Source organism: Akebia trifoliata, chromosome 3 (genome assembly GCF_017979445.1).
Source record: "Akebia trifoliata isolate Shusen 1 chromosome 3, ASM1797944v1, whole genome shotgun sequence".
NCBI lineage: Eukaryota > Viridiplantae > Streptophyta > Magnoliopsida > Ranunculales > Lardizabalaceae > Akebia > Akebia trifoliata.
Window position 1 is genome coordinate 35,397,490 of NC_141377.1, and position 25,089 is coordinate 35,422,578.

At 35.6% G+C, this 25,089-nt stretch overlaps 1 protein-coding gene across 7 annotated transcripts; it reads right to left on the reverse strand.

Moving 5' to 3' along the window:
• Window positions 1-480: 480 nt before the first annotated feature.
• On the reverse strand, window positions 481-21,218 carry LOC147406600 (zinc finger CCCH domain-containing protein 55-like). 7 transcript variants are annotated; one of them, XM_086434722.1, is made up of 6 exons: window positions 20,995-21,218; window positions 19,376-19,996; window positions 5,352-5,683; window positions 3,531-4,010; window positions 867-2,988; window positions 481-754 (listed from the first exon to the last, which is right to left on the reverse strand). In XM_086434722.1, exons 4-6 carry the CDS (start codon window positions 3,947-3,949, stop codon window positions 725-727), a joined length of 2,571 nt encoding a protein of 856 aa, XP_086290848.1. In that variant the 5' UTR covers window positions 3,950-4,010; window positions 5,352-5,683; window positions 19,376-19,996; window positions 20,995-21,218; the 3' UTR covers window positions 481-724. The 7 variants fall into 7 exon arrangements, with proteins under 7 accessions (XP_086290848.1, XP_086290850.1, XP_086290849.1 ...); XM_086434724.1 differs by lacking the exon at window positions 19,376-19,996 and having other exon boundaries at window positions 5,553-5,683; XM_086434723.1 differs by lacking the exon at window positions 19,376-19,996 and having other exon boundaries at window positions 5,546-5,683.
• Window positions 21,219-25,089: the final 3,871 nt, after the last annotated feature.

Here is a 25,089-nt window from a genome sequence, read left to right on the forward strand (position 1 = left end):
AACTCATCCAATGCCATTGCTTGAACATCACATATATGCTCTTCATCATGAAGTGAGGAATTATGAAGATTGGAAAGTAATCCATCAGATTCAATTTCCAAGACTAACGGATCAGAACCAACTATGGGTGATGATACCATATGCCTGGGTTCAATTCCCATCACCACCGAGTTAATGATCTCATTAAAAAGAGACTAACCGATCAAAAAAAGAGGGGGGAGAGGGAAATGATCAAGGTGAAAATGTGTATGGATCAGTCAAAGTACGTAAAATGAATTAGAATCTATAAGTGAATTACAAGAAGTAATAAGAACGTAACGCCAAGATATTGAACTAGTTGTCAACAAACAATTGAAATTAACCTGCAGAAACAAACCACAAGTAGGGTGACTAACTGGTTCTCATTGATTCTATTCTCACAATTTATTGAATCAATCACTAAAAATTCTCCAAATGCACTAATTTTGAACTTAAGCCAAATGAAGCAACAATTATTAAGAAAGGGTGAAACACCACAAACAGCCAAAAAGATTGGCAGCATGTAGGATAGATTGGTCTATCACAGTACATGAAACAAGAGAAAAGAATAAACCATCGGGCACTACATTCATGGAGTTAAGACCTAGAGTTACAAGAAACTCTTTCCAGATTGAGTTCAAATATTTGTGAGCTCATCATCTTTAATACGAAGAACATATAAACAACAGATATTTTTCCAGATATTTTAAATCTTCAGATATTTTTCCACATATGCCTGCATAAAAGAAAAAAACAAGGACAGTTCACGAATTAGAAATAATTTTCTTTTTTTCTCATCCGAAAAATAACAAAATAATGGTTTTTACCACAAGACAATTGACACTCACCTGTACAAGTTTGGTAAGCTTGGGTTTACAATTTGATAGATATTGATCAATTTTCTCTTGGGTTTGGGGAATTTGAGCACCTTGAATGGTACCGGTTACTTTATCGACCGCTTTCTTCACTATAGTTTTGTGAGCCTCCTTACTCATTTGACCTTCCTTCCATGTGGGCTTTAAAATCTCCTTAACAAACTCCACGAGTGAAAATTTGAACATTCGCATCCCCTTTCCATCTTTACTTCTCTTACCCTCATCAATCTGATCATCTACGTCCATGTCCTTTATATGATCAGTTTCTTGCTGTTCTTTTAATTTGTCAGCCGCTCTTTCACTTGCGTCCTCAGCCTTGGAAACTGCAGCCAGCTCTAGCTGCTTAAGCTCATGGCTCTCATGATGAAATTTCTCCTCCGAACCACCAATTTTAAAACGATCCCCTCCATGTGGCTCAGAATTTCCGGACGATTGAGCAAAACTTTTCGATGGGGCTCCTAATTCTTCTGAAGCCGTGATAGTCGGTTCAACAGGATTCACTAAATTACTCAACTCAATATTATTGCCGTTAGGATCATACTGTTTTTGAGACCAAGCAGCTTGGCTAGGCTGAATGAATGGTGCAGCCATAGGTGTAACAAATGCTGCAGAGTTCGACACGGAAGGCACCACTTCTGTAGCACTGGGAGGGTTGAGAACAGCATATAGTTGTGGCAACTGTTGGCAATTTTCTAATAACTGAGCTAGAGACGCCGAAATGTTGGTTATTTGGGAAGCTTGATCACTGGTTACTACATTTTGGGTCATCAGAGTTGCCGAGGTCATTTGTGACATTTTTGAATCAGTTGTATCTGGTTTTTTAATCGGTTCCTCCTGATGACAAGGCATCTGATGGTGTGAAATTGAAGAAGGCTGAAAATTATTCTGTTGGGGTTGCCCATTCATGGTAAAGCTTGTAAAGATTTGAGGGGCAATGGTCGGACCATTCTGATTGAAGATTTCTCCAGTTCCCAAAACCATAGTTGGTGGAATATTTGCAAAGAAATTGGTCTGATTTGGTGGTTTGGCACTCTTAGTGACTGTGTTGCCATATCCGTAGGGGAATGCAGCAGCGGTTGGTGCCGTCCCTCTCAAACTGGGATGATGAAGAGTATAAGCATTTTCAGAGGCTGTTGGTTGCACCATGACTGTTGTTGGATGCGATATGGTTGAAATGATGTCATTCGGAGTCCAAGGTTGTGAGGTTTGCTGATCATGCCCATGACCTAGCGATTGGGGAGCAGTCGTGCTTGCACCATTATTTTCACTTAACCATTGAGTGGATGCACATATGCCTCCGGCAGTCGGTTTATCACTCCATTTTGAACCTCCCCGTGATCTATTCTCACCATCCAAACTAAAATGCAGCCTATCATCCTGAGACATTCCTTGAAGACCTTCATGCAATGAGTCGGGTGGTTTATGACTCCATTTTGTACCTCCACATGACTCAAATCCACTATCCAAATCATGGCCCCATTTATCATCCCGAGATTTTCCCTCTGGACTACCATGAGAGAACTTGCAATATTCCCCATGGTGGCAATTCCCCGTGGTAAAATACTTGCAAAGAACATCTTTAATCCTGCGGGGTGGTTCACGTCTATGCTCATTCACGTCCTTCCTGTCATAAGCCCTTTCTCCTGTTACATTGTCATCGGCCGAAGTACTATGATGGGCATACTTGCATGAAGATCCTCTGTAACATTTGCCTTTCAGAAACTCAAAACACTTTTTGGCAGGTCGGTCATTCCTCTGGGTCTCATGTTTCTGGGTTTCATCATGGTGAATCCCATACCCATGGGACGTCCTGTCCTGTGAGTAATCCCTTTGCTCTTCAGTGTCGGCATGCACAGAAGATGCACCCCTCCCATGTCTACTTCCCCAGCTTTCTGAAGAAGCACTACCCGACTGCTTCCTACCCTCATGATCATGGTTATTGTGATGATAGAACCGGCATTGACTGCCTCTAGTACACCACCCAACTGCAAAATCTCTACATGGTGGACCCGATACTACCGATTCACTTCTAGTCCTGTCATTCCAGCCCTCCGATTCATGCTTAAAACCGTGGGGTGGACTCCTGCTTCTACTCCTGCATATCATACCAAATGACAACACATGCCACTATAAGGAAACCAACTAAGATGTGTTTGCATTTTTAAATCGTATGACGGAAGGAGAGGGGGGGGGGGGGGGGGGGGAGAGAGAGAAACCCATTTTTTTTCTTTGGTTATAAATAAATATAAAAAAAAAAAAAAAAAAAAAAGATAGTATAATTCAGGAAAAAAAGAAAGAGAAGATGCTTAGGAGTTGGAGAGAAACAGATGCACTTTTGAGGGGAAGAAGCTTTCAGTTGCAGGATCTTGTTTATCAATTCTAGGGTGGTGGCTTTTTTGGGGAAAGAATTTAAGGGGATTTTCTTTGAGGATTTTATTGTAAAGTGGGATCATATTTGTAATTTGAAGGCAGTCTACAGGGGTTGACCCTTTTTGCTCTCTTTTTTGGTAAGTTTTTGTTCTATCCGCGGGGGGGGGGGGGGGTCATCTTGACCCCTTTTTTCTTTATCAATAAAATTTTTAGCTTATCAACAAAAAAAGATAGTTCAAGTGTATGCAAGAGTTGAGATTCACACACCTGCGTGACCTGCTCAAACTACTATTTGGGGAATGTCCATGATTTTGTTCTCTCCATCCATCAAGTCCAGGAGACATACTTGTACTGTAATTTTGATCCCCACCCCATGTTATTGTTGTTTCTAAAATCTCGTCACAGTCTCTATTAACATTCTCATCCTTCTGTTCAAAATTTCCAGGCAAGGGAACACATGACCATCCAGAATTATCTTTAGATTGCACAGCAATTGTGGCATCCATATTGGACCATTTTGGACCATGATTATCAGCAATCTTTGAGGAATCCCAATCTGACTGCGATTCTTTACCATGATTTGATCCACCTGCTCTCCCAGACCAAACATTATCTTCTCTGATTTCATTATTGGTTTCTCCTTTAATATCCCATTTAGACTTGCGTCTCCTGACACTTTCGGTCATTGCTTTCCCCCTTAAAGATTCACCGCCCACAATATTGACCTTCTCCCAAACAAAACATAATCTGGAAAAAAAAACAAACAAAAAATAACTATAGATGATTCTCAACTTATTAAAATCTGCATTCCTTTTTGTTCATCTGTGTGCATGCATTTGTGTGTTTGGAACTTTCCACATAGATAAAATCTTACTGTGAATGAGCTCTGAATCTAAAAAAATAAGGTTTAATAGTTTCAGTTACAGAAGTCCTCAAACCCAATTAGATTACTCAAATAAAGAAGAAAATCTATCTAACATGTGAATGATTCCCCAATGACGGAGCCCGACAGCAATGGGGCAAAATCCTACAAATCCTTTCCCTCAAAAATTAAAAAAATAAAATAAACACAGGTATCAGAATTGACCACAAAATCAGTTTTTTTTTAAATGTTTGCCTGGTCTAATCAAGAATCTATCAAGTGGATGGGCATGATAGACACAATCTTACGAACCAAGTTAGGGTGTGTTTGAATGATTTCAAAACAATTCATACCATGATCAAGAAAATAAGGGAATGATCAACAAACAATAATACAGGCGGCCACCAAAAGAAAATTTTAGGGAAAGATCAACTAAGGACAACACCATGGCTTATTGACTTATGAGCAAATTAATAAATATAAACTACCCTTTCTATGAGACACCTATTCCGGGAAAATAAGAGAAGGAATGAAACAAATAGCAATCATGCCTAGATTGGAAATGATGTGAGCAAGGTATTAAATTTTGATTTTGGAATCCATTTTGATTGGTCTGAAAATGGAAATATTTCTCTCAGTGTGGAAATTAATACAATTTTGAGAAATGATAGAAATATTGAAGAAATATTCATTGACCCTGTAAGAAATGATAAAATAGACATCAAAACACATTCATTAAGTCATCAAAATGCAATAAAATACCATATGGAATGTAAAATTGAAGATCAACAACATTTTGCTACACATACACGCAAATATTGATGGTCCGACAATGGAAATAAGAATAATAATGTTGCGTTAAGGACATATAACTTAATATGTAAAACACCAAAATGAAGAAACTATTAAGTATTGCGTTCATGTGTTATTATATTTCCAACTACCTAAAACATCGCTTATTGTGTGCGTGCTTATAGAAATGTACTAATATGCTTAGAATATATTAATAAGCTGAAATAGATAACTAACTAATAATAATTCATTTATATTAACAAATGAATGTCATATGCAATGTGTAATTTACAAGCTCTTTCTGAAAGCAATTATAAGTTTTTTTTTTTAAAGAATATTTCAGTTGAAGTTTACTATTCATCGAATTATTTCCACTGAAATATTGCATTTTTATACCTAAAATTTGATAGTTTCGGTCAAAATTCACTACTCACCAAAATATTTTGCAAAATGAATAGTGATTTCCACCGAAATATATACAAAAGGAAACTGTCGGTTAAATTTCTTGGCGGAACTTATGGAAATGGAAATATTTTGGTATATTTCGTGGAAATATGTCAAAATTTAATACTATGGATGTGAGAAAGGGGAATTCTCTTATGGCCCTCAGTGAAAATTGTTGACAAACCATTTACCCCAAAAGACCGATCTAATGGGGAAGGAGGCCGGACTGGGCCAAAGCACATGGAGATATGAACTGGGTGGAGGAAAGAAAGGCCCGCTCAACACTCAACAAAAATGACCAACAAATCTTGCTCCCATCCACCTGACATGAAATGGCAAATAACAACATTACATGTTTCATTTATTCATGGATGAATGGTATGCAATTATTACAGTATCCTCATTAAGAAAAAAAAAATGAAGAGTGCAAACAAACTAATACCCATGTATGTAGCAAAGACAGAAGGCTAAAAACAATTAAAAGAACTTGCATTTGGGCTTCCATGCAACAGCAAATATACCATCAATGTAAGGAGAAACATCTAAATGCTTATTACAGATATACAAAATATCTTTTAATGGAAGAAGAATAGTAGAAATAACAAGGATGGTTGTTTGCAACTTTGAGATGACAAGGACAGGCCTCATGAATGAACATCAAAATTTCTCAAGAAGTTGAGCTTCAAGAAATGAATACTGAACTTATCATGCCAAGCTCATGAAGAACACTTCAACCTGGACTATATTACATGGACTCTTGAAAGGGTAAAGTACCCAAGTCAGTCATGTGCCAAATTCCGACATTTTACACTGAACTCAGACATTTCATTCTTTTCTATCTTCCCTTATTGCAAGTCACTGATTAGCATTTATCATGGTGTATTCATATCCTTATTATTACTTAATTCTAAATTATTTGAATTATGACACAGCCTGTGAATCATATTCCTTGGGTATGTTGAATCCAATAGTCTGTAGCTGTCTTGAACTCAGATACCTACATCCATGCAACTTAGAACCTGGAGTAGCTGACAAGATCACGTCTTTACATAAAACTATGTGAAAAGGCATAGTCAAAGAGGTGGTCATTTCCCACAGCCAATGGTAGGAAGAACTTGATGCAACATAGGAACGTGGAAGTGTATTGACTCAGAGCACCAGGACATCAACCAAACCCATAAAAAGGGAAATGTGGACCTAAAAGATTAAATGAAAAAGCTGTCTTCCCGGTCATAAATTAACAGTAGAAATGTTTTTTGTGCACAGTGAATAAGTTATGGGTTTAAAAGGCATGAAAAATTTTTGGAAAAAAGGGGGAAATAGGGGGGGTGGGGAATAAATATAATAAATTAGACATTTATTCCTAGTTTTCAACATATTTTTTAGCAAAAATCACACTATTGAATATTTGCACATGGTAACATGATTCCACGACCATTAATGACATACAAGCTGTAGAAAGAGGAAAAGAAACGAGGGGATGAGGGAGAAAAATAGGGGGAACATACATAGTGACAGTGGCAGAAGGGCAAAGAAAATAGAAGAGCAAAGCATTCACTTCTTTAGTTTTGACATTTGCCTGTCTCCCTGCTCCACACAATCCACCAACAACAGAGCCAACATGCTCACATGAACCCTTGCCACATGGTGGAGCCATCATGCTCTCTTGAACCCTAACCACAGGATTGCACAAGCACACGTGCGATGAGGCCTCTCAGCTGGAGTTGTTGAGAGAGTGTGCTAATCTCTATTAGAAGTTTAGAGTGGAGAGGTCATCACTGAAAACTTAACACTTTTTTTTTTCATAGCTTGGTTCTGCCCATTTATTATATGTGGATAATCATTATCCTTTACCAAAAAGCTTACAAGTCAACTAACACATGTAAAATAGGTTATTGAAGAATTTTTATTGCACATAAATTTATAGCTTGGTAGAACGAACCTAAAGGATGACTCAAAAAAGAAGATAAAACTGAACTTTAAGCTCAAGTCATCATCATCATCAAAGCTTTGTCCGAAAATATCATGGTCATAATCATGCCCCTCAATTCAAACCTATCTAAAGCCACATCTTTTGGTAATTCAAGTGTATCCATTACCTCTTACACTGCCCCAACACACGTGCTTCTCGGTCTTCATCTCATCCTTTTAGAACCTTCAACATGCACAATTCTTATGACTAGGTCTATTATCGGTCTTTGTCGCACGTGACCAAACCATCTCAATCGACCTTCCCCTTAGTCTATTAACCTATTAGAGCTGTTCCTACATCTTTTATGAATGTTTTTCTTTCCATTTTATCTTTTGTAGTCTTTTCATTCATCCAAAGCACCTTCACTACGCTCAATCTGCAAACATCATGTTTCTTGATTGCCTGATATTTAGTTCCATAAAGCATAATCCACACATTTAGTTATCTTAAAAAAATAAAAAATAAAAAAATTGATTAGGAAAGCAATCACAACACTCTCCAAGCACATGTCCACTTTACCCATCCATCTATACTACTACTATGGCATATGGACAACATCCTCATCAATCTCTCAAACCTCATAGATGATAAAACTAAGACGTTTTAGGGTATTTCCTGACCATTAATTTTTACAGGCCCTTCCTTACAAGTTACTATTTAAGTTGCACATGATATACTCAGATTTAAGGAGCTCAAAATCTATAAATCTGCCCTTTCTTTTAAATTCCTGAATAAATTCTAGATTTTCTATAATTTCCTTCTTGTTCTTTATGCTTTCAATAAATCTTGAAAACAAATTATATGAAATTGAGATGGATTTAACAAAATCCAACCCACCTTATCACTGTTGAGTTGGAATTCTGATCCTTACTATCTATGTAAGAATGAAAGAACTCATCCCCAAATCACGAAAACAAACTCATAACCTGGAAAAAAAAAATCCAAATTCAAGTGAAATTTTGGAACTTGGTCTGTGAGGCTGATCCGCAAAACGTGTGGCCAATTGCTCACTTAATGTTTCATATAAGAAAATGCAAGCATTTGCCAATCTCAAGACTTCCAAATCAAATCAGATAAGGTGATGACTCAAACCCTATTTTAACATCCTAAAGCTTCCAAAAACATATTATAACTCAACATTACACAATCAAATATCAAGCTCACAATTTTTCATAAAAATATGTTTTTCCTTAGAAAATTATGATTTTGGTAATAGAAACTCAAACTGAATTTCTATTATCAAGCATGATCCCAGAAGCATGACTGATCCAGAGAAGATGAATTAGACTGAAAGACAGCACACTCTCACAATACACTCTTAAAAAATAAACATACACACTGGTTCTCTTAAATCTGAGGAAGCCCCTTGGCTGTTTGTGAGGAATTTGAGATCCAAGTGTCATAGGCTACGTTTAGACATACTCTCCAAATCAACTTTAGTTCCTTCTACATTATTGTTTCTCTCAATTATAATTGTTGAGCATGGACTGCATGTTAGAATAGGTTAGCTTCCTTTTTTTCATTATTTTCCCAGTACTTTCATGTGGGCTAGATGTAGTTTCAATAGGTAATAGCATTCTAGGAAGCATGCTTAGACAACTTCAGTTGTGGGAATGATTCTAATTTCTTTGATTTTCGTGTGTAGCATTGTATTTACAATCTTTCTACCGAACTTTGGATTTTCATGCTAAATCTCATGTAAGCTAATTTTAAGTTCCTTTTTCAATTTTACTCCCTGAAATCTGCTATGCAAGGTTAGATATTTCGGAGGTAGTTTTTTATGATAGGTCAAAAGAAATTTATTAATAGAAAAGAAAGACAAAGGAGGACGAGATGCCTACCTTCTGGAAAAAATCAACAAACCAAACTTTAAGACTTACAAAGCGAATCCCATCTAAAGACGAAATCCTCAAAAAAAAAAACCCTCTAAAATCAGCACACAATTTTGACAAGTAAAAGATAAAATCAACGATACCGAAAATGATCTCTTGCAACGAGTGAACCTTCCCTTGAAAGCTCTCAAATTCCTTCCTTCCAAATGCTCCAGCACACCACTACGGGAGTACTAGACCATAACATCCTCTCTCTAGGCTTAACTGATTTGAATTTCCACATTGGAATAAGGAAAGTAAAGAATTAGGGAAACACCACGAAACATGGAAAAGAGAAAGGAAATGACATCAAATGACCGAAGCCAAAGGACAAAGAATAAACAGGTGGTTAACCAGACTCCCCACTCCTTTTACAAATACAACAGTAATTCACTGAGATAATGTCCCCAACCATTACCTGATCCATTGTATGGATTTTGTTAAGAGAAGCAGCCCAAATGAAGAAAGACACTTTGGAGGGAACTTTTCAACCCCAAATAAACTTTTCATGGCAAGAGGAAGGAGAAAGGTGGGGCAAAAGAAAATCTTAATAAGATTTTACACTGAAAATTCTATTGTCGAACCATTCCAAACCATAAGATCATCCTCCCCTGAGAAGATGGAGAGAGGGGAAACTAAACAAATAAGGGATACAACTGCTTGACTCTCCCCATTGTTGAAATTCCTTCTAAATCCAAAATCCTAAGAGTACTCAGTACTTGTTCGTATCCTGACATCGAAAATTAAATGATGTTTCCTATAAGACAACTCGAAAAGATGAGGGAATTGCTCTTTAAATAGCGATAAAGCAGACCAATTGTCCTCCCAAAAACGAACTCTAACCTTGGAAGTTGGAAAAGAAGGTGACTAACTCCATATTATTTCACAAGTTCTACATTTGTAGTTAAGCCTTATGCCTTTGAAATCACAAGGGCTAAAATAGGAGGCTTATTCTAGATAAAATTCATCATATTTTCTATTTTCTAGAGAAACGTGACTTATTGAGATGCAGACTGCTTTTCTTAAACAAAAAGGTAAGAATGAAGGAGATTTCTAACTTGCAAGTTCAACAAAAATTACCAAATTTTCTGTGTACTCCAAAGCTCTTTTAAAATACATGCCACTTTGCACATTTTGTATTATCAAATCCCACTGGCACATCAACATGTAAAGAGATCCAAAAAGGTGTTCTTTCTTGGAAAAATATCAGGGGTTCCATCATATACAAGAAACTCCAGTCCACAATAACTTTTGTCACAAGCCTACAAACTGAAATGATGGCATCTCTGAAATCATGAAAAATATATACAACAAAACTTGAACAATTCGATGCCCCAAAACCCTTAAAGACAATGATAAAACCATGATCATCCCTCAACATCTTTCTATCCTATCTCATTCTACATCCTTTTAAACTTTAACAAGATAAGGCTACAATAAGCCTAATGACAACAAGATCAGTTATGCTTTACGGAGCTAAATGTAGGGAGCTTAAAGGCATTGTAGTAATGGATGGAACGTATCAAAGATGGAGGATGTTTGATGCAGGACAATGAGGGGAGATAAGAAAATATGGGGGTTTTAGGAAATTTGGTTTAAGATTGGATTAAGGATTTGAGCTAGGATAGGGTAAACCCAAAAGTATATATATATATATATATATATTTGTAATAACGATGGAATAGATCCAAAGGATTAAAAGTTAGGGTTTATAGGATAAGAAAGGGATTAAAGGTTAAGGTTTATAGGGTAAGGATTAAGAGTTGAGGTCTGTAGGTTTCAAGAATCAAGAATCAAGAACGAGGTTTCAAGAATCAAGAACAAGGAACTAAAAGAAAATCAAGAAAAAGACAAAAGAATAGAAAAGAAAAATAAATATTAGAAGAAAAAAAAAGGGGGGGATAGAAAGATAGAACCTTGGAATCATACCAAGAATGGTGGAGAATTCACTTCACTCCATAAAAGAAACTCATTCTTTATTCATCAAAATTCTTCGTTATCATTACTAAAAAAACCCTAATATAATCTATATAAAGAAAATAAATCAAAAATCATAATCAAACTAAAATACCAAATAAATAATCTTATTTTCGTACTTTCTTTCTCTTAATTTTCAAACCATAATAAACCTAAATAAAAGATAAACTAAAGTTACTAAACTACCCCTAAATATTATACAAAGACCATGGGCCAATAAAACATCAAAATAAGCCCAAAAAACATGAAAATAAAATCATAAAACAAAAATCTACTCTTTAAGATTTGATGTCCCCATCAATTCCCCTCAATTGGGAAGATTTCGCCATTAGCAAAATAAAATTGTAGTAATTCTCATTATTGATTGTGTTCCACACTAATGTTGAGATGGAGGATTAGAAACATAAAACTAGAAATGAAAAAATACAAGAAAATGAAGGAGTAGCTTCAATATGCAATAAACTAAGGAGAGTTGCTTGAGATGGTTTAGGCACACACAACGAAGGCTAATTGCAGCCTCAATTAGAAGTACGATGCAAGTTAAAGATGTCAAAAGAAAATGAGGAATTCCCAAAAGCTGTTATTGAGATAATAAAAGTGAATATGAATTCACTTTCAATAACAAAAGGCGTGGCCCTTGACATAATTAAATAGAGGAACATGAATCAGTTAGCCAACCCCAAACCTTTGGGATAATACTTGTATGATGATGATTTCGCAATAACACAACAATTTTCTTAGGCTCAGGGTAACTCGAAAGGCCGCATGTATACTAGATTCTCGGGACCCATGGAATGTGTTTCGAGGAGTAATTGTGTGGGTAAAACATTTTCTTCACCTTGGAACCCCACGTGTGGCCTCCAGGTATGAGTTATCAAATAACTTGACAAAATGTGTTGATATCAGTACCTTGAGGCCCTCAAATCAACATGAGAACTAATCCATCTCCCTCGAAACTAAGTCAGAAAGGGCATATGGGCCTAATTGTTTATAGTGTAGTTCTGTTAGAGTCTGTTGAGTGTATATTTTCCTCCATTCTCGAGTGAGTAATACTCCAGTTAATCGCCATGACCCTCTTATATTCATAGTTCTCCCCTTCTCCAGTAAACCAATCTTTTGGAGTAGTTGGTTGGTTAACATGGTAACAAAGAGCTAGTCCGTATAGGTCGCAAGTTCGAATCTTTCGACCCTTATGGGTGAGGGGCAGTGTTGAGTGTATATTTTCCTCCACTCTCAAATAGGTCATACCCTAGTCAAGTAGTTAAGCCCGTTACCCTCTTATATTCATAGCTCTCCCCTTCTCCAATCGACCGGTCTTTTGGAGTAGTTGGTTGGTTAACAGAGTCGTAATTTTTTGGGCCTTTGTTTGCTTATGGTGATATGTTTTATGCTCTAGTTTCAACCCTGGTCCTTATACATTGAAGCTATCAAGTCCATACAAGAAAACCATTTCAATAGGATGATTTCCTTTTTATGTTGCCTTTTTCCTCACATTCCTTGTGTCTATCTTTTCTGAAGGCAGGTCTTCCTAGTGAGTGGGGCTCATTGCCACTAAGTAATTATCTTTAATCCTGGTCCCCTAGGAGATCCCAAAACAAACATAATTCGACTCTCTTTTTTCGATCATTTGGATAGAAAAATACATGAAGGCAACGAGAAATGTCGCCTACTCTTTTTGTCCCTTCTCTTTTAGAGTGAAGCATTCCCTTCTTGGCTTGGTATGTGTTCTAAGCAAGCCTTCACATAACATGAATATTATCTATGAAGTGGAATTTGTTTGTCTTTGTAAAATATCAGATTAGGGTTTAAAGAAGAAAATAATGGAGAAAGTAGGAGTCGAACTTGACTCTTTCACTATGAGCCATGGTATATATATAAAACTTGAGAACAAATGCAATTACACATATGCCCTTATGGCACATATATAAAATACCGATATATCTAACAGTCCCCCTCAAACTAGAGAATATATATCATACAATCTTAGCTTGTTACATAGAAAAGTAACCGTATTACTTTCCAACGACTTAGTAAACAGATCAGTAAGTTGATGTACAAACTTGACATATGTTGTGGCAATTTCACCACTCAGAAGTTTCACACAAACAAAATGACAATCCACCTCGATATGTTTCGTCCGCTCGTGAAACATCGGATTGAAAGTTACATGCATGACTGTCTGGTTATCACATAAAAGACTTATACGTGTCTCTATTATGAAACCAATCTCCTAGAGAAAATGTTTCAACCAAATAAGTTTACAAGAAGTATGAGACATGGGTCTATATTCAACTTCTACACTTGATCCAGCCACCACTGTTTGCTTCTTATTTTTCCAAGATACAAAATTACCTCCTGTAGATGTAAAAATTCGCTCTACCTCGTGATCCTCACTGATACTTCCTTTACTCGGAGGAGGGCCTGCAACAAAACCACTCCGACACCCAAGTTAGAATTTTTAGTGCCGATCTAATAGAGTTCTCAAGGAGAATTCTTTCATACCTTATGGGTATATATTTTTTTTGATACCTTGAGAATCCGAACTATTAGAGCATTCAGTTATCCCATGGGGCACACATGTCTCACAAAAACTCCATTTTTTTAAAGAAGTCTTGTTTAAAACACGTTTTGTACCTCTAACGATTAAAATTTTAAAAAATACTTTTTAAAAAAACATGTTTTTAAGCTTTAGAAACATTTTTTTATGTTTTAAACTCTTTTTTGTTACATTTTAAACAAGTTCTTACAAAAAATGAAAAATAAAAAAATAAAAATCCACTTCTTTAGGCCTATGGTTAATTTCTATGGTCTAATGGTTGTTTGTGATTTGGTTCATAAATGTTATTTAATATAGGATTTGTTGATAATGTCTTGATGTTGTGAATTTTTTTTCCAGTCATATGTTATTTTTACTCAAACGATATGTTGATGGTTAGAATTTTTTTAACATCATAAAATTTACATTATATATAAAAACACATTATCATACATAGATATTCAATAGTACTTTTTACTCAAAAAGATATTGAAAACTTAGAATAAATATCTAATTAATTAATTAACTATATATATACACAACAAATTTCATAATTTTAATATATGTTTTGTATTTTTTGTAACTTTTTCATGTTTTGTTCTTGTTTCTTTCCCTTTTTTTTCCCAAAATGTTCCCTTGTCGTTATAAATCCATATTCCAACTTGGTGATTGTGTGCATGTCACCTCTTCTAGACATGTCAGGTGTAGTGGAATAAATCTCAGGAAGTGGCCACTAAGGGGAGAATCAAACTCAAGACCTCTTCATGAGGTTGTCCAATTATACAATTACCTTTATGTTTAACAAGATTAGTCCACAAGTGAGCTCAATGATGGAGAGATCAACATATTGACTCGTGACAATAGCTAGCAAGTTGCAATAGATCTTTGCGCACAATAAGCAAAAAAATTGACACTCAAAAAGAGTTTTAATTCTTGTTGCAATGGCTCAAAAACATAGAATTTCATTTTAATGCTCATGCCCAACAATCTCATTGCCCTATGCCATTCTAGGGTTCCTTTTATGAATCTTGTAAGGCAAAAAGAGCATCATCCATCCATCAAGTTTCTTGAGAAAAATCAACATTGAATCCAAAGTGAGAGTCAGAAGCAAAAAAAATAAAAATGGCCAAAAGTTTGCAATTGTTTGCATTATATCCATCTAATAATAAAAATGATGCTTTGTTTACCCCAGTGTTAATATTGACATATTTTGACCAAATTGTTTACAATATTTAAATTTGGACCAAGATTGTTATGAAAACTTGACTAGAAGTTTGAAAATAGAGATTGACGTTCCAGTTACTTCGGTCATTCCAGTCAAAATGTTACAAGACATAAAAACTACAAGATTTTGTTTTAACATCCATCAAAAATATATAATTTGAGCAAGTTGTGTAAAAACCCATTATTTCCCCTTTCACTCTTTTTTTTTTTGCACTGATTTGTCATAGAAAACATGAAGAGTGCAGCTTATACAACTAAGACCTTGCCCATTAAATTAATAGGGAAGGTTGAAGCAAAGAAATTTGAGCTTTTACACTTGAAGATAATAATCTATTTTCTCCATATAGTAGGGAATTAGAATCTTTTTTCATAGATTAATTACAGATTTAAGTTATACAGATGTCAATGCATAAGATCCACTAAGCATATAAACCAAAACTAAGCTAATTTCTAAGATAAGTTCCAAGATACTGAGCTAATTCATTTTCTTCACAGATTTCTCCATCTCAGTTAATGGTTCTCTTAAAGGTTTCTTTGAAGGGAAACGTGGACTTAGACAAGGAGATCCTATGTCCCCTTATCTATTTGTCCTAATCATGGAAGTTTTTTCTACATTCCTTAATATGGAGACAAGGGAAGGGAACCACAAAGTTATTAATTGCTGCAAGAAGCCTGAAATTTCCCATCTTTGTTATTCAGATGATTTGATAGTGTTTTTAAAGGTGATCTAAGGTCCACAGCTGCTCTCAAAGCAGTCCTCAACAAGTTTGCGAATTTTGCAGGGCTTAATGTTAATGTGGACAAAAGCAAGTTCATTTTTTCAAGAGGATCGTTGGTGACCAAAGAGAGTATCAGTAGGTGCTTGAACTTCAATGAAGGATTCCTCCACATGAAATACTTGGGGGTTCCTCTGGTTTCCACAAGATTTAGACCTGTGGACTATGATCATCTAGTGGAGAAACTTTGTGCCAAGGTGTAGGCTTCAAAAGCTAGGGGCCCGTGTGGATACAGGAGTCAGAAGTACTTAGAACATAAGTACTCCCAAGAAGTACTTTTTCAAGTACTGTCTAGAGTAGTTCTGATAGAGTTTTGTGTTTGGATGCAGGTTTTGGGAAGTATTTTTGACAGAGTTTTGTGTTTTGATGAGTTGACGAGGGATATATCGAGTAAAATGTAAAATCTTGTGAGGGTATAAATGAAATCACAACTTATATTTGACGGACAAAATTGCTCCGTGCAAAAACAGTTTTGAGAAGTACTGGTCTTGGTACTTCTCTCAGAAGTACTATTTTTACTCTTTTACGGAATTACTTCTCTAAGTGCTTATGTATCCAAACGATTGATATAGTGTTTCTGACTCCCCACAAGAGCCAAAAGCACTTGAAGAAGTCAATCCAAACAGGCCCTAGGTTTTTATCCTATGCTGGAAGACTAGAGCTCATCAAATCTGTTTTGAATGCCATGAATGTGTATTGGGCCTATTGTTTTATCCTCCCAAAGAAGATTACTAAGCCAGTTGGTCAGATTTGTGTGATGTTTCTTTAGGCTGGTCCAAACCTAAAAAAGAAGATCCACCTTATTAGTTGGAAGACCATTTGTACCCCGAAGTTAGAAAGGGGATTGGGGATCGTGGAACCAAGTAATTGGAATAAAACATCAATCCTAAGACAGGTTTGGGATGTTGCCTCTAAAAAGAAGAATATGTAGGTTACTTGACTCTATGAAACAAGATCAAGAACAAGCATTTTGAACTTTGAATGTAATGTGGAACGCAACCGATGATAAGAATTACTACAATTCCTCCATCAAAATGCCTCTTCAAACTCCTCTTGGGCTTGGCGCAAAATCTTGTAAGCTTGAGAGGCTGCCAGTCTAAATATGAGATTCCATATTGGAGTTGGGTCTGCAATGTCCTTCTAGCATGATCTGTGGCACCTTGACAGTATCCTTTTTAGCTACTTCCCTAGAAAGCTTTAGCATAACTCAACGTTCAATCTGGAGGTAAAGGTATTATCCCAAACACAGATAGTCTACCTTGTTGAGTGCTAATTTTCCTCCACTCTTAAATGTGGCATACCCCACTTGTCCCCCATGATCCTTATATACTAATAGTTGTTGCTTTCCCTAACACCAATTGGTTTTGAGGTAAATGGTTAGTTATCATGTATCAAAGCTTTGGTTCATATTGGTCATTTGTTCAAATCTTTTCACCCTTATAGGTGAGGGGGGGTGTTGAGTGCTAGTTTTCCTCCACTCTCAATTGTGACATACCCCACTCCACTCTTAATTGTGACATACCCCACTTGTCCCCAATGACCTTCATATATTAATAGTTGTTGCCTTCCCTAACACCAATTAGTTTTTGGTGAAAAGATTTGAACTCATGACTAATATGAACCAAAGCTCTAATACCATGTTAACCAACGGTGGAGAAGGGGAAAACTATGAATATAAGAGAGTCACGGGGCTTAATTAGGGTATGACACACCCAAGAGTTTAGGAAAATATACACTCAACACTCCTCCTCACCCAAAAGGGTGGAAAGATTTGAACCCATGATCAATATCAACATGGCTCTGATACCATGATAACTAACCATTTACCACAAAACCAATTAGTGTTAGGGAAGGCAACAACTATTAATATATGAGAGTCATGGGAAACAAGTGGGGTATGCCACAATTGAGAGTGGAAGAAAACTAGCACTAGACATATCGCTCAAAGGCCTTTAGAGAGCTTAGACCATGTTTGGGCAAATCTAGGTTCTATAAACATTATCCCTCACGATGATTGATGGGTTGTTGTGGATGCCAAGCCCAAAGGGACACTTCTCTAGCTTGGAACTCAAAAGGTATTGTTAAACACAACTTCTTGGCGTGGCTTGTTTTTAGGGAAGGAGTCAAAACCCAATCTTTTTTGCGACAAAAAGGTATGGACATCATCTCCCAATGCTTATTCTACAATAGGCATGCCGAGACTTCTCATCACATCTTCATGGAGTGCTCTCTTGTGAAGGAATTGTGGGCTAGGATTCTTCATAAGTGCAATTACAAAAAGGCGATTGGGGACTGGAATTCAGAGATGGCTTGGATTTTCTCCAGGTTTATAGGTAGGAGCCTGATTATGGACATCAAGAAGGCTTGCTTCAAGGCCTTTCTCTACTACCATATCTGGCTTGAAAGGTGTCGAAGGCACTTCAGGAATGAAGTCAGGCACCCTATTGAGATGTTAAAGGCCATTGGAAAGGATATTCAAGATAGATTCTCCACCTCGGACAAACAAGCTGAGGATTCCCAAGCTAATAGAAGCCTCCTTGATAATTGGGGCATCTCAACTTTTTTCAAGGAATGCAGACCAATTTTTTGCAAAGGGATCCATCCTCCTCTGGGCTTCTAGATGATTAATTCTAACGGCACTTTGCATGGCAATTTGGGTAGGACTACGGTTAGAGATGTAGGCGCAGTCATTAGAGCTTGGGCCGAGTGCTCCTTGGGGAGATCAGTTCTGTGCCATGAGATAAATCGTATAATAGGGGGGCTTCGTACTGCTGCTACACATGGTGGCCAGAGAGTAATTGTCTCCTCTGACTCGTTAATTACCATCAAGATTCTCGACAACGAAATTGATTGTCCTTGGAAAGTAAAGCTTTTGGTCAGAAGGATTAGGATCGTGTGTGCCCAATTTCAGATAGTTGATTTTAACTTTGTCTTTAGGAAAAGTAATAGAGCAGCAGATAGGTTAGCTTCGCTAACCTCTCGTCAAGAGGTGTCCTTGTCTAGATTTGTAGCATTGTTAGAGAGGATGCCTATGGGCTCCTTTACGTGACATTGTAGCTGTGGTGTTTTAATAAATCAGGTCTGGGGGTCTGCCTTAACCACTGATTACCTTTAAAAAATAAAAGTCACCAAACATCCATGTTCATGCTTGAATTAATATTTTATTTTTTTTTATAAATAAAAGATTTTATTAATCCAACAACAAAAGGAGGTCGAGAAGACTTGCCAAATAGAAGGAAAAAAAAATACTACCAAGAAGAATCACAAATAAGGACCCATCTAAAAATCAAGTCCCCAAAGGAAAACCCCTTGAACTCCTTAATTGTTTTGCTCCCATACAATGAAAGCCCCAAAGTGTTAATGACGATCTCATGGTAGAATGCACATTCTCAAGAAAAACTATGTTGTTCATTTCTTTTCAGATGGCCCCAACAAACAGCAAAATGAGAAAAACTTCAGAAAATCCTCTCTATCCTTAAAGGCTCATGATTACCAACTATTAAAGAGGTTTGATGTTGAGCTAGGAAAGATTTAGTAAATCTAAAGAGAGGCCGAACATTAGCCTGAATGGAATGAGTAAAGCGACAATCAATAAAAATATGATTCATTGGTTCACTGTTAGATTCATGGAGCAAGCTACAATTGACTAAGACAATACCTTGGGGGATAAGATTATAAACTGTTCTGACCAAATAAAAAGTCCACGTTCAATGGGATATTGTGGGTTGCCAAAAGCAAACGTTGAAAGATCCAATGGCTCATTATAAATTAAAGAATGGAACAAGGACATTAATGAAAAGGCATTGTCACAACTCCACACCCACACCTGGCGATTTTCTCCAAAGAAGAGATGGGACAATCCAATATCCAACTAATGAAACTAATGATGCACTTGAGTCACCAATCATTGAAATTCCTCCAAACTTAAAGTCTCAACTATCAAGAAAACATTACTCCAGTGCAAACCATGAAAACTTGAATCAAGGAATTCTTTTTGAATAAACAGAAGATCTCGCAATCAAGGAATTCTTTTTTGCTTCTGGAAACCTCAAAGTGACATGTGTATGCAAAACTCTCAAGACCCTTGGAATGAATGTGCAGGTAAAAGGTTGTTTTCCTTTGGATACCCAAGACATCTCGAGATAGGAGTTATATAATATCTCAAGAAGGCGTGCTAGCATTAGTAATTTGAGACCCTAAGATCGTCTTGTGCGCTAATCCACCTTCTTGATGCAAAGACAGAAAGGGTATACATGGATCCAAGAGCACGATCAACTACCTGGTAACAAAATGGAAGGAACATAAATTCCTAAAACAGCTAAAAGTCAATCAGATCCCTGAAAATCTACCCTAAATTAAAGAATGAGAAAACCAAAAGATGAAACAATTCCCAATTATCCAAGAGAAATCAGAGTAACCACCCTAAAAAATATATAAGCAAAAGGATAAAAACCAGAGGTTCGGAGGGATGGACAAACCCTATTGATTGGCACTCCCAAAAAATATAGCCAAACTTATCCTAATTAATTTTTTTCCAAGGGACTTTCTCAAGTTTTAGTTAGACTATATCCTGAATTGAGCCATGGAGTGTTCTTAGCAAGTGGTGCATTGATACGAAGAAAATATCTATCTCAGACCTCTAGAATTAGACAAGACAAATAAAAAATTATCAAATTCAAATCTCCTTAGTGCGTGATCCAAATGACGAGGTACAAAAATTTGGCCCTACAATTCATATTTGGGTTTTCTTCCAAAAGTAGAATTATATGGAGTTTATTGGTGCCGATGGAAGGAACACGCTAGAGTTTATTCATACCTATTCTTTGAGAGTTTTGCATTTAGACGGAACATCATTGTACAATTGGGCTATTGTGAGTTAATCATTAGGGACCTAAGCTTTCATGACGGTGTCCTGAGGACAGACTAAAATAACCATTCATGTCCACACCATTGGATAGTCTATGAAATTCAAACAATTCAAAGGTGTGGCCCGTAATAATTTTTTTTCTCTACAGGCTTCAACAGTATACATTAGAAAAACCAATCAAATCAAATCAAACACATTGTGAAAATTGAAATTCAACCAAACCCTACAAACTCGGAACAAAACCCTAATTAATCGATCACAAATACTAATAGCATTTCAATTCAACCAGTACAATTAAAATAAATAAATAAAATCCACAAACGCATATATATATAAACTTAAAAACAAAAGTAGAGGAGGAAAAAATTAAAGAAGAATGAATCAAGAGATTGAGAATTTAGAAAACTAACCTCCAATCATAGAAATCACGTCTTATAGATCGTTAGAATGAAGCTTAAAGAGTGATTCAAGATGGAATTTTCAAGAGAGGTGCAAAATTCTAGGCTCCGTTCAATTGACGAGCTAACAGAGGGTACAGGACACTTAGGAGGAGAGAGCGTACAAATTCAAAACCTGGGGAGCTTTTAGGTTCCCCAATTAGATATACTTACGGTGTGATTCCTGTGCTCTGTGAGTTGGGGAGTTAACATACTCTCGGTCCCTTTGGATGATACGTGGAAAGATCTTAGAAGTCAAAATGTCTCCTGTAGATGCCCAGGAATCAGTACTGATCCATAGAAACCCTGTATGACCTGAAACCGTGGGCCAACATCTAATCAATTGAGATTCCAGAGATCCGATGGCTTGGATCTGGTCCCATCGGATGGAACCCATAAACTTTGAATTATCGGTGTGGTTTTTTATAAGGGGCACACTATTGACACCCATTTTATTGCTCTCTTCACTCACTTCACGCTATTTTCTAATAAATTTCGGAATTACTCATCACACCCACTTAAAAAAATGATAAGTTTTGTGTAATAGGAAACCATTGAAAATTTACATTACAACTTGGTAGACCCTATCAAATCCACCTGATAGGACATGGTAGGAATCTATTGATTGACAAATTCGATATTAACCTATTGAATGAAGTTTCATTTGAATTTTTTTTTTTTTTATTACTATCGAAATTTTGTTACAACTACTAATTTAGGAGTTGAGGTTTTCACGATCATCACTAACCTATTTTTCAAGATCTAAGTATATTGCTTTTGTACCATGAAACCCTAGTTGAAACTTATGTAGGTTCAAAGAAGAAGAATGAGAAATATGAGAGAAGGATGAGAGAAAAAAAAAGGAGGAGATGGAAGAGGAGTTTGAGAAGGAGACCAACAAGGGATGGTGGGTGAAAATGGTAGAATAAACATTATTGCTTTTCACCCACTGCTAGGTGGTTGAAAGTAGTAAAACGAGTGAGACGAGCAATAAAATAGGTGTCACTACCGCGTCCCTTTCGATAATAAAACAAGGAGAGCGGAAAGCAATGCTCATTCTATCTTCAAGCATGAGTCCGAACATAAAATTTATAGAAAGAATAAATGTACTTTAAGGAATGATATATCAAATAAATACATGGTTTGATTTTGGTAAGTTGTCACACTAGGTTCATGGGCCATATCAAAACAAGATTCTAGCACTTTGACTTCTAGTTGGAAACCAATAATCGACATAAATTGGGTTGGACTAGGATCAAATCTAAATATAACCTTTTGATAATTTTGAATTTTTTATCCATGGAAAAATCAATGGCTAGAGACATTTAATCTTTTGATAATTAACTAATAAATATCAATAAAAATTGATGACTAATCATCGTTATCGATAAAAAGAATGACTAATCATTGTCTTTGTATTTGACAATTTCTCTTCATCACATTCTTTTCTCCATCACGAAGATTCTCTCCGCGATCTTAGGAATATTTTGTTTTCTTAGAAATTTGTCCTCTACAACCCTATGGCATCATATCATGTTTTTGGATGCTAGAAATTGATACGGTAAGAAAACTTTCATTAGTAAGAAAAATGTTTTTTTCTTATTTAAGAAGTCGTAGAGTGTGGCCCACATTGTTGTGAATGATGAAATACTTATAAAAAGATAAGTTCTTTTAGTCAAATATTCATTATATCCTCTCCATATTTTCAAAGAGAATATATCTCAAATGAAATAGGTCATATGATATGACATGTATTATTTTAAAGAACTAAAGGTATTATAGGTATTTAATATCTTAAAAAGATATGAGTCCTACTCCATGGTTTGTTGAGCAACAAACTTTATATAGTAACGGGTTTTAAACCAAAATGTAATAGATATGTTTACCCGATAAATCTTTCTTAATAATATTACATGGGTGGGAAAATTTTGTAATAATTAGGAATGGTGACTATGGTTTTAAATATTACCTAAGACCGCGATGACTCGCTCAAGTCATCTCAGTCTCATTCAACAACGATACATGTAGTTATATGATTTTTGAATTTGAAAGATCGACACTACATGGTTTGGAGTTGCCACAATTCATTTTTAGGAAATGATTGTGAATGAGCACCTGAAAATTAGTTTTATTTGGGCATTGTAGTGACTCTCGTACATATATAGACGTGGTCTACCTAAAGTCTAGGTTAAGGGTTTGATTAGAAAGTAAAGGTGTTAGAGACCCATCCCCTCTCTCTCAACTTTAGGTGGTAACCTTGAAACATAGTCAATTTTAAGAAAAATTTAAAAAAAAAAGAAAATTCAACAAAACACGATTTTGTACCCTTAAACATAAGAGGACATCAAGCTTGGCCTAGATCATGAGGATCCTCTTATTGAAAGAAATGACCATAACTATATTTTACTTTAAAAACATACAATTTTGAGAAGTGTAGGCTTTTGTGATTATGGACTCGTTCTTATGGAAAAAGAGGTCCAATATCTTTAGACTTGAAAAACATTTGAAGTAGTGGGTGCATAATATGTGTATGGTTAAAAGAAATAGAATTTTTTGAAAATGACTTCAACTCCTATCATTTCAATCGAGTCAAAGCCCAACTATCAAGTTTAAGTGAGGTACTCTCACATGTTTGAATCTTTTAAATTGAAATTAAATATAGAGAGAGATGAGAGATATAAGAGGGAGATGGAAAGATTAGAAAGGGGAATTAAATTACATTATCTTGTCATCAACCCTACCTTGTCCATGATAATTGGGTTTAAATGTGGATTTAGTTTAATGGTTAAAAGTGATTGTAATTGGGAATAAGATTGGTTCAGTTTAGGTTAGGGTTTGAAAAAAAGCGTTGGATTTAGAAATGATTTAGGAGTGATAGGCATAGAAATAGGTGGCTAAGACAATACACGGATGTGATGAAAAATTAAATTAAATTAAAAATGGAGGTTTGTTGTAGGCTCATAGGCCAATTAAAGGCCTTGGGCAATTTTATTAGAATAAAATGTTGGATTTTAGAGTATTTGGGTCCTTTGTTGATGTTTGGTTTAAAATGCATTTTTGTTCACCTTTTTCAAGGTGGGCCTGTGTAAATTATAGTATCTACAATACATATATAGAAGGTGTATTTGGACATCCATAGATATTTAATATTTCAATTAAGGCAATGCTTTTAAAGTGAGACTATTTAGACTAAGTAATTGCTTACCATAAATTAGGAGTATTTATTGGGAAAATCCTATATTATCGTCATATATTAAGTAAGTTTTCCTAATTTCAATTTGGAAATTTTAGACGTATCTCTTCATATTTTGGAGAATATTTTATATACCATTGTATTTTCAAACCTATGATATGCCCCCTTGAACTCAGTCTCTTCTATGATAGATACATAGAAAAAGACTTGAATAATCTTGCTTTCAATGGATTTCCTACAAAAGATTAACTTGAGGTTGAAAATGATAATTTGAAGATAAGGTTGAATAGGTAAAAGGAAATTTCCTACATATGTTGGAAAAAATCAAGGGAAGGGTTCCTCTTTGCAGGGCTGCAACTCAAGTGGGTTGGGCTGGGTTAGGGATCAATCCACGCCCAACTCGACCTCAGGCATGAAATGCTCAACCTGAACCCTACTGAGGTCAGGTTGTTTGGATTAATACATTCCTCATTAATACTAGGTAATTTAGTACTCATAAGAGTTTATAAAAAGATAAGTGACGTGTAAAATAATTTAAAATTTACAATTATTTTTCTTTAAAATGTGTTTCAAAAGTTTATATACATAAAATTATAAACTAATTTAAAGAGAGAAGAAAAATAATAAAATTAATTCAAATAATCATTTTTATTAATAATCACAATTAAAAAAAAAAGAAAAAAATTTAAAGTTGTAATATAATCACTATATGACAGTATATAATTACACTTAGAGCAAAGCACTGATAACAAAGATGATCATTTATCTAATGAAAATAATCGCACATTATTTTGGATATATAGATAAACAAAATCATACATTTAAAAATATGAATTGTGAGTGTGAAAGAAATCAATATAAGAAATATTTTTAAA

What these genes read in the sequence shown, in the direction of transcription:
- LOC147406600 (XM_086434727.1), bottom strand. Translation starts at nt 3,949, where the DNA reads ATGACCGAAAGTGTCAGGAGACGCAAGTCTAAATGGGATATTAAAGGA. An exon ending in AGTTTGAGCAGGTCACGCAG is followed by an intron (nt 2,989 to 3,530) that starts GTGTGTGAATCT and finishes TATGATATGCAG; the next exon opens with GAGTAGAAGCAGGAGTCCAC. An exon ending in AGCTTACCAAACTTGTACAG is followed by an intron (nt 755 to 866) that starts GTGAGTGTCAAT and finishes TCTTTTATGCAG; the next exon opens with GCATATGTGGAAAAATATCT.